This window comes from Aegilops tauschii, chromosome 5 (genome assembly GCF_002575655.3).
Source record: "Aegilops tauschii subsp. strangulata cultivar AL8/78 chromosome 5, Aet v6.0, whole genome shotgun sequence".
Lineage (NCBI taxonomy): Eukaryota > Viridiplantae > Streptophyta > Magnoliopsida > Poales > Poaceae > Aegilops > Aegilops tauschii.
The window spans coordinates 447,192,168-447,202,129 of NC_053039.3; the positions used below are offsets into that span (position 1 = coordinate 447,192,168).

At 45.9% G+C, this 9,962-nt stretch overlaps 1 protein-coding gene across 1 annotated transcript; it reads left to right on the forward strand.

The window, feature by feature from the left end:
* The first annotated feature begins 6,437 nt into the window (after positions 1 to 6,437).
* Positions 6,438 to 9,020, forward strand: LOC109758241 (uncharacterized). The gene is made up of 2 exons (XM_020317086.4): positions 6,438 to 7,776; positions 8,443 to 9,020. Exons 1-2 carry the CDS (start codon positions 6,538 to 6,540, stop codon positions 8,686 to 8,688), a joined length of 1,485 nt encoding a protein of 494 aa, XP_020172675.2. The 5' UTR covers positions 6,438 to 6,537; the 3' UTR covers positions 8,689 to 9,020.
* The last annotated feature ends 942 nt before the right edge of the window (positions 9,021 to 9,962 follow it).

Here is a 9,962-nt window from a genome sequence, read left to right on the forward strand (position 1 = left end):
AGTCTTATCACTGAATAATTTTGTTGGCAAACTTTTTTATAAACTGAACAACAAACATCTGTCAGGAAAGGCCAATATGCAGTATTGCTTAGTCTGTACTGTATTGATTTTACAAGCTAATATGGTCAACAGAGAACAAAACATTGCAAGCACCTCCCGGTAGCACCATGATCAACTTTGCATACTAGCTGCTATACACATCAAGATTTTACTGTGAATAGTTATTCTAGGCATAGAAGCTGAACACAGTTATTCTAAACACAGATTTTACTTTGAATAATTATTCTAAACACATATTGCCGAAAGTACAGATCTTCAACACTTCAGAATATTAAATACATGAAATGAGCATTGAAAATTCAGAATTTCTCATCTGAGTTCCTCTTTCCTGACGCCTCTTCATCTCTGCTTCTTGGTTTTGCACACGAACTCCAGTTTTGAGGTATCGATCCTCCTAATTAATTAAGCCATGAAAGTACCGGAAGAAAAGCCATTAGCTTGATTGGAACCGGCTGGAACTTGCACATCAATTTTGTTAAGGGACAAGAGCCATGAATACATGCATTATCACAGGAATTGGAAAACCTGTTCAGAACAACGTCAAACTAATATTAACCTGAATTACTCTAGGATAAGATATTCAGCACAAGAGATGCAATGGACACAAATCGTTTTCCCTTCAACTGTTTCAGGCGCATCCCAGGTGGCAATGCGCTGCGCAAGGCCTTCCGCGATAGCTGTCTTCACATGTTTGATCTTCAGACATGTCAACAACCATTATGATAACCTAAGATAATCAACATAATTCATATCTGTGAGATTACCAACAGAGAATTGGAAGTAAAAGACTAACTGTTTGGTTATTAGTTCACAATGTGGATTTACCTCGTTGCGTATGTTTGCCGAGATCAACCTTTAACTTCTTAAGTACAATGGCTGCTGCACCATCATCCTCATGGATCATCCCAAGAAGTAAGTGTTTTAAGAAAATATAATGTGCAGTAGCAGCAATAGCAACAAAGAATAATGATAAAGATAACAAAAAGAAGTCGTAATGCTTAACAATCCACTAAAGATATTCTATGACGAGGAAATACAGTTGACCATAATGTACTTTGGATCTATGAAATGTTTTATCACAGCTCATTTTCTTGATTGCGAACAGAATTGGGCCATCACTGGAATCAACCGCATTGTTATTTCGGTTCAGTTTGGCTGAGTGACAAAAATTCTGACTTAAATTTGACTGAACCAGAGTTGGATGAAATTTGTGTGCTATTTTAATTCTGCTCAAATTCACGTTCACTTAAATATTTTGCCGCAATGCCATTTTGACCGAAATATATATATATATATATATATATATATATATATATATATTCTTATTCTTATGCCTACTAAATGATATGCAATTTTGGTGAAATTTTATGGAAATGAGAACCATATGTCTGGACAAAACAGTCCCTAAAAAATGTTTGTGCTGATAAATTGATGTGCATCAGCAGTTAAATTGACTGAATCAGGAACCGTCGACGGGTTGTAAACATTAGTATTGAGACATCGGTATATATTGACTAAATCAGGAACTGTCGATGGGCATGGAGTTTTATCAGGCGGAGCACTGCCCAGCCGTAGCCTGTAACGAGTGAACAACTAAATCATTTTGCTTAGGACTACAGCAAAAAATCCATTGCTGGACACTCACCCACACAAAAAGGAATGAACAGCAAAAGCAAATTTTCACAACCATAGATGAGCGACAATAGTTGGTTTAATTGAAGCGTCTAAACAATTAAATTTATACGCACGTAGCCCAACAAAATTTTCTCACCTACTAATGCGAATCAGTGGTGAAAATTATCAACAGTTCGTCACCTCTTCGTCTATCCTGGAGCTTCGGGATTCACCTTCCCGGTGGACCGCGTTGAGTGCATAGGCGAAGTGTTCTTCCTCATCTGGTCTGGCATCCACTTCTCTGCGGGCTACGGCCGCCGACCCCCTGGGTGCAGCCTCACGTGCAGTTCGACTCCTCCGCTATGACTTGATCCTCTCCGACTCGCGGCAGCACAGTAGGGGGAACCCGATCTGGATGCTCCAGGTTGTCGGCAAATTCGGGGAAACCTGGAATCGAAGCAACTCCGAAACTATATCAACGCAGTCAAAATCGCGACGAAACTATGCCCCAAACTTGTAACAAAAATGGCATCGACGACAGTGAAGAGCTGGTTCCACACCTGTTGACCGGATCTAGCAGGAACTCCAATCCATTGGCCTCCATGGATTCGTCACCGGTAGAATCAGCCGCCATTTCAAATCAAACTCCCGGCGAGCCATGAGGCAGCCTCCACCAGAACCATCTACAACCTTAATTTAATTTCCGACTGCGGGCCTCAAGAGCACAACTGCGTGCTTCCCCCGGGAGCCTAGACGGCTTGGTTTGGTTTCTCATCCACTTCCTTTACTAACGACGAACTGGTCCATGGCTCAGCTCCCCAAGACGACGTTCTGCTCCTAGGCTCAGCACACCGCCGTAACGGACACAGCCCACGCAACGTACTGGGCCCACAGCCACCACTGTGCACGCCCGTATAGCAGGTGTATTCCGCTTTTCGGTCGAACCAGCTCTGACACATCTGCCCCTCTTTTCCCAATCACAACGCATCAACCAACGAACAAGATATCAGGTGCAGCTGAGCTCGAGCACCGAATTGCCGCTTCCGTATAAACATCACTATGTCTAGTGGCAAGTGGCTTGAGCACTCATCCATCATGTGTTGGTCATATGCATTCGAGGTGACTGCTGACCTGGAGGGCTATTCCAGCAGAAGGAATTTCTCAGAGCTGGTGCAGAAAGGATCGGAGAAGGTTGCGAGGCTGGACCTCGAGGAAGCGCACGAGTTCAAGAGGGTCAAGGTCTCCGAGAAGCGTTCGCGGCTGCTCTTGAGGGACTGCGTGCACTCCAACAAGGACAAAAATGATGCCAGGCGAGGCAAAAGAAGAAGAGTAGGGTGCCCTTCTGCGGTTGTGTGCGTCCCAAAACAGTAGCCGAGCCTTAACCGTTTTGCTCTCTAGACAGCAGCAGGAAGAGGCTCCACATGTCAGCCCAGCAGACTCATGTTCCTTCTCATCTGGAGTTACAACAAGTGATGTCTTTCGGATCTTTCTGCAATGAGTTGCATGATATTGTTAACAAGAAGCTCATGCATTCAGAGTTTTGTCATTGCTAAAAAAAATGAGGCAATGGCCCCTAGCTTAACTAGTTAATCATATCGGACACTGTTTTTTTATCTTCGAAATGGCAGTTATCCTGCATTAATTCATTAAGAAGAAAAGAGTTGCTCAGTTAATTAGAAACATCCAAGCGAAAATCAGGTTGCCCATTTAGTCATGGAGAACCGGACGAAAACCATAACAGCCGTTGAGAGGCACACATACGAAACCCTACACACACTGCTACAAAAAAGGCCTCGGCGAGACAACACATAGGCGTCATCGTCATCCCTACACTCTGAGCAAACGACTCCGACTTCGCTGTAGGCGATCGTCGACTAAACCCACACTGTATAGGCCGTGTGGGGTTGCATGAAGATCTGCGTCAAAACTCAGCCACCCGCGACCAGACAACGCAACTCTGACTCTGATGGAGAGCTACGAAGGACAAAACCGGGCACGACTGGCGCCAGGAAGATCGCCGAACGGACCACCTGCAGCCAGTCATCGTACACCGTAGGGCCCCTTCGCCGCAGCTTCGACTTCACATCAATAGACAAACCAAGGCAAACCCGTGAACACGCTGGAGAAGAACCGACTACCTCAACCATTGCTGCGTCGCCGACATCGCCTCCACCATCATCGTTGCCACAGAAGCCTATACGTTACAGCCCGCCGCCAGACACCGGTCCCGCTAGCCGATGCCGGGCTCCCAAGAAGAAGCCCCCAAGAGGGAAAACGACACCAAGGCGCCGCCATCTTCCGATCACAGATCAAGGGTTTCCCACGGAGAGCCCGAGATGGCCGAATCCGCGCGGGAGGTGTGCGGCAGCAAAGCAACGATGCCCCCAGGAAGGTAAACAACGGCCACAGCCGCCGCCACCGTTGGTCACGGCACAAAGCCGAGACAGACCCAAGCTCCCACACCACCTCAGTCGCACATCATCCCACACCGGCTTCGGCAAGCCCACCAACCATCACCGCCATTGAAGCTTCCCATCGATGAAGAAGAAGCACCGAGATCCACCCGTAGTCAAACGCACCTCGGAAAAACCACCGGCGGCCAACCTCCAGAATGAGGCTCCAGATCCCACAACGGTCATCCGGACGCAGAGCCACCGGGCGCAACGCAAGCCGCCATGCCCTGCCAATCACCATGTCGACACGGAACAAGGGAGCTCTGCCCAAAGCCAAGAATCACCATGGTTCTGGACCGCAGCCAAGCATCAGCAGCACCGACACACCCCATGCACACCATCACGGCCGCCGACAGCCTTCAAATCTCTCCTTCCCCATCACCGATCGGTCGGAGTATGACTCCCACTGGGACCGGTGTGTCTACCGTGGGAAGGAGAGGATAAAGGCCGCCGAGGTTCGACTCGCTGCCGACATGGCGGCGGAGGAGGCGGCTGACGAGGCGGCGCGGTCGGCCGCAGAGGAGGAAGCCATCTGCGCCTGCATTGTGAAGAAGCGGTAGCGGAGGAACACGCGCGCCCTCGCTTGAGAGTACAATCGGGCGGTTGGTGACATGGCCGGACTGCCACCAAAGGAGGAGAAGGAGGACAGCGACAGTGAGGACAGCTCCAACGACGAGCAGATCCGGCTCGATCCCAGCAGCGTCTTTGACCGGTACTTCGGCGAGAAGGATGGCATGGTGCCGGGAAGGGCAAGGGCAGTTGGGGATGATCTTCTCCATCATAGCCAAACATGCCAAATTTTGATAGTCCAATGGCATGTTGTAATGTAGTAGTCGGAGATGTGTAATGCATTGTTCATGTAGTTGCATGAGTTTGTATGAATTTAAGGTATGCTAATTGAGGTGTTCGGTTGTGAGAAGGGAAATTTGAGGCTTGATCGGTTAGTGCCCGCATCTGTGGGCGTTTGGGGGTCGGATTACCGAATAAGGCTTTCGCCCAGCTTTATAAATAAAGCAAACCACCAGAGAGCACACATACATGGACTAGTTCAAACACACACACCAAGTCTCATAAGAGGAAGTACAAAAGGTTCTGCTGCAGGTCAACAAGCCCAAACAAAAAGGAAAAAAGGACGCCGGAGCACGCAACACCCGTCTAGTCTGGCTCCGGAGGAGGCGGAGGGGGCGACGGCGACAGTGGGATTTGCCGAAGTCCGGTTGTAGATGCCCCTAGCGAGTTCCAAAGTTGAAAGAAGTACTAACAAAAGAGCCCGTGCGTTGCAACGGGAGAGAAAACATAACACACGCTCTTAACTTAACAACCATCACTCAAGACCACAATAGGTCCATCTCCTTTATTTTTGCGAGGCATCATATTTGTGTTGCCGCTTATCCTCCTTCTCACCCTCACCGACGATGGCCTCGGTGTTCACACAAAACAACAAAAACGTGTGTTGAATACGGTTAATCCTAAGGCGTCTATCTCTCCCTCTCTCTCTCCCTCCCTCTCTCTCTCTCTCGCTCGCTTTCTCTCACTCTCGCGATGAGAAATCTGTTGTTTTCTCCTGCGACATTTTTCAGAGGTATGCATGTGTAGTTATCGATGTTTTCTTTTCCATATATGATTATAGTGGGGTGTTTATTTGCAATCCGATCACCACCGGTATGAAAAAAACCGAATCTTGCGCTATAAATTATAAGTTTGCTTTCATAAAAATATTTTAAAAATATTTAACAGGTAAAACTAACATAATATTTAGATTCCACACATTTTTCTAATAAAATTTCATATATAATATGTTAAAATCAAAGTTACGGTTTAAAAGATACAGATAATTTAGAAAATCATTTGGTTTGACTCAAATATATTCCAAAATAATATTTAAAAATACTTAACAGATAAAAATAATTTCATATTCATATTCTACATTTTTTTCTAATCAAATTTCATATATAACAGGTTCAATCCGGAGTTACGGTTTAAAAGATATGGATGATTCTAAAAAGCATTTGTTTGACTTAAATATGATCCGCGGATGAATTACCTAAAACATCAGGGGGGTTATTGAAAAATATAAAATAACGGTTCGGGTATGACTTAAATCCGGACGGCGGGTTGATTTTAAGAAAAGACAAGGACTTTTGTGTAAAATACGGAAATAACGATCCGTTTTAACTTAGAACAGGACTGCGGGTTGAACTCTCTAAAATAAAGGGACTTTTTGAAAAATGTCATGACGGATGAAAGAAATCCAATTTGATTTATTATTAGGTAGAGATAGAGATAAAGATAGTATGTATCCGTTCCAATTTGACCCCGGCAATTTGCCCGTACAAAATTCCCTTCCGCTGCCGTCGTACTCGGGAAACCAAAATCCGCCGCCGCCTTCCCGAGCTCGGACTCGACAGCCATGGCCACCCAACTAGGGCAACCGTCGCCGGCGGTGGCGCCGGCGAAGTATGATCCAGCGGCCACCTACATCACTGCCATCGGCGACGACCTCCTGCGCGAGATCTTCCTCCGCCTCCCCTCCCTCCCCAGCCTCGTCCGCGCCGCCCTCGCCTGCCGCACCTTCCTCCGCGCCGTCCGTTCCTCCCCCGCCTTCCGCCGCCGCTTCCGGGCGCTCCACCCGCCCCAGATCCTTGGATACTTCACCGTCCACTACCGCACTGCCATCCCTGCCTTCGTCCCCTTGCGCAGCCGCTCCGACCGGGACCTCGCCGCCGTGGTCCGCGGCTCCGATTTCTTCTTCACCCGTCTACCGGAAGACGGCGACGACACTAGGTGGGCGTCCAATGGCAAGTGCTCCGGCTACGTCTTCATCCACAACCAGAGAACCGACCAGAGACAGATCTCTGCCTACAACCCCCTCACACAGGCGCTGAATGTCTTCCCCTACCCGCCTCAGGAGGCCTGCGATCCCAGCTATCTTGATTTTCGCATCATCTTCTCGGAAGACGACCGGAGGTCGTTCCGTGTGGTATGTGTCCGTCACCGCAGGCGGCGACTGAGGACGCTGGCTCGTTTATCTGTCTTCTCATCGGACAGCAGGGAGTGGCAGGGTTTCCCGTGGGTGGACACCTCAGTGCCGCAGCCTAGGGACGATGGAGGTGATAAGTGCTTGCTCTCGTCTTACACTGCTACCCCGGTGGATGAATTTGATAGATTAGTCTACTGGAAACACAAAAATCAAGCATATATAGTCGTCCTCAACGCTGCGACGTTGCAGTTATCTCGAATCGATTTGCCGCCGCACTTGAAAGATATGGACTCCATAGAATTTAAGCTTGGTCCGACCAAGGATGGGAAGCTCTGTATGTCTTTCACAGATCACTTTGCTGCAAACGAGGGAATGCTCAATGTTTGGTTTTGGAGAGCTGATGGTGATGGTGTTGATAAATGGATGTCGCACAAGATTTTCCCACTGAGCAAATTTGTTGATTTCTCTATGTGTTCAGAAGAGTATGCTGTCACAGCGCAGGTTAAGGGAGTCATAGATGATTTTGTGCACCTGTCTGTTTATTATCTCAATACCAAGTTCTTCCTATCCTTTTGCCTGGAAACAGAGAAGGTCAACAAGCTCTTCGAATATGGACTTTGCGTTGATCCCTACATCATGCCGTGGCCTTCTTCTTTGGTATGCAACAAGGTGAGCCTGTGCTTCAAGACGCTAGTAAAATTTATCCTGACGTTTGATCCCTGAATCATATGCATTTAAGTTACTTGAGACCAATTGATTCTTACATAGTTGTGAAAATCTGCCATCAGTTTGATATTTTGCTAATCCCTCCCATGTCCTATCCTAATTAATTGACGCTCCTTAGTATAAGGAGTAGTATTTTTTCTCAAGAAAACGCGGAAGTCGTGCGATGTATTGATAGAAAGAAGAGTATGTACAAGTCTGGTCAACTGCTTTTGAGTTGGTTACAGAGAAATAACTTAATTCTTTATTTTTCTGTAGGTATATTAACAGTGATTTGTGTAAGTCATAATTCAACTGTTTAATTGCAGATTTTATACAAGGATTCAATATTTTAAATTTTTGCATGCATTTTTTGCAGATTATATGATATCTCCGCACTGACAGTATCTTAGGCTAAAATTTTTCTCTCCACTAAAATATTGTCCACACAATCTTTTGTTATCCTGACCAATATCTTACTTCACTTCCGTTGCTTCGGTCGTTGCTAAATAAATCTGGCATGTACCACTTTTTAAAAAGATTCTTGTACCACATTGGAGTCAATAACCTTGCACAGTTTGTCCATGCAAACCCTTGCATCCTTACTTACACTGAAATAATTTTATGTCTCAGGAGGATTCAGAAACCGAAGTTACGGGAGACAGTGTGGTGGATGATTATCATGTGGGCACAGAAGAAACTCCCTCTGTTCTTCTCACAGCATTGCAATCATATAAAGAAGCTCTGATTAATGGCGATGTGGCAAAAGCTGCAGAGATAGAGGCATTTCTACTTTCTATCGAGGATGAGAAGAAGTCTCATAGTTGCAGAATTGACAGCTGCTGGAGATTGCATCTCGAGGATAAGTGCCTGCATTGATGGTTACAGGAGAAGGGTGCAGCAAGAGAGAAGTGATGACGAGTTGACCCACTTTGCCAATTGAATCAGCCTCTTTGAAATGGTCGTGCTGTATTTCTTCTGATGAGATGAGCTTTTGTTTACATGTGTTGGTACTTTGGTTTTCGGACGGTGTGGAGACAAAGATCATGTGGTAGTTTCATATATATGCTTGAAGGGGTAGCAAAGGAACACAGGAAACATAAGTTCCACATAAGCTACTGCTAATGAGTGTAACCGATTTATGAGCTGTATCCTCTTCACTGAAAAAAATAGCGCGCTATAGCGTATTGAGAATTGCCTCACTAAGTATATCGGTGTATAACGTCTTGTTAATAGCACGCTATAGCGCGATATAGCATGCTAATAGCATATTTTAAGGTCGGCGCTATTTTGCTGTACCGCGCTATTTTTTTCCTTGATCTTCTTAAAAGTTGCTATATATGAGACACACTTTACTTCTTGGCTTTAGTACTATATATTACTCATCCATCACGCGTCCTCCCAATTTGTGTTTTGTTGGATCCAGCCTTTTTATCATTTGTCGTGGTCGGTTTTATGAGCTTATTAACCCCGTTCGTTTGCCCACTATGCTACTCTGTTTCCTTATGCTTGGTGTTGGTATTTCAAATGGGTTCAGATGTCTTTAGAGGTTCGGAGTGTTCCTTTTTATCACCACTAAACTACACCGAGTCAGAGAGGGTGACCTCGTTTATATACATTAGATGATACACGTTGTTGCGGGAATATTTTTCAACATATTTCATTGTGATTCGTTGTATGAAACATGAATATTTGAAGTGATGATATAAAAATAAAATTGAAATACATATAATTTATTATTTTGATTACTATAGTTGTAAAATGTTTATTAAATCATAATAGAATGAAAATTCTCAAACATGTTTGCATGTTCAAAAGAGTTTTTTTCGAAGCGGAGGCAAAAGCTTTGCCTCGTCTCATTAATAAAGAAGGGTCACAAGTTGCCTGGTTAATTAGCGGGAACCCGGGCGAAAACCGCTACAACATGCCCACAAAAAATGGCACCCCTGTCGACTTGGCACCGACGAGACCACACACTGCTGAGAAGAGGGCACCGTCGAGGTTGCTTGCAGTGTCTTCGTCATCACCTCCCCCCCCTCGAGTAGGTGACTCCGACTTCGCCGCTCGCAAACCGTCATGACCCCTTCAAACGAGCGACACACAAGGACCTCGCCAGCCAAGGGCAATACCGGCCGACCTGGCCACCCACACGA

What these genes read in the sequence shown, in the direction of transcription:
- LOC109758241 (XM_020317086.4), top strand. Translation starts at nt 6,538, where the DNA reads ATGGCCACCCAACTAGGGCAACCGTCGCCGGCGGTGGCGCCGGCGAAG. An exon ending in CTTCTTTGGTATGCAACAAG is followed by an intron (nt 7,777 to 8,442) that starts GTGAGCCTGTGC and finishes TTTATGTCTCAG; the next exon opens with GAGGATTCAGAAACCGAAGT.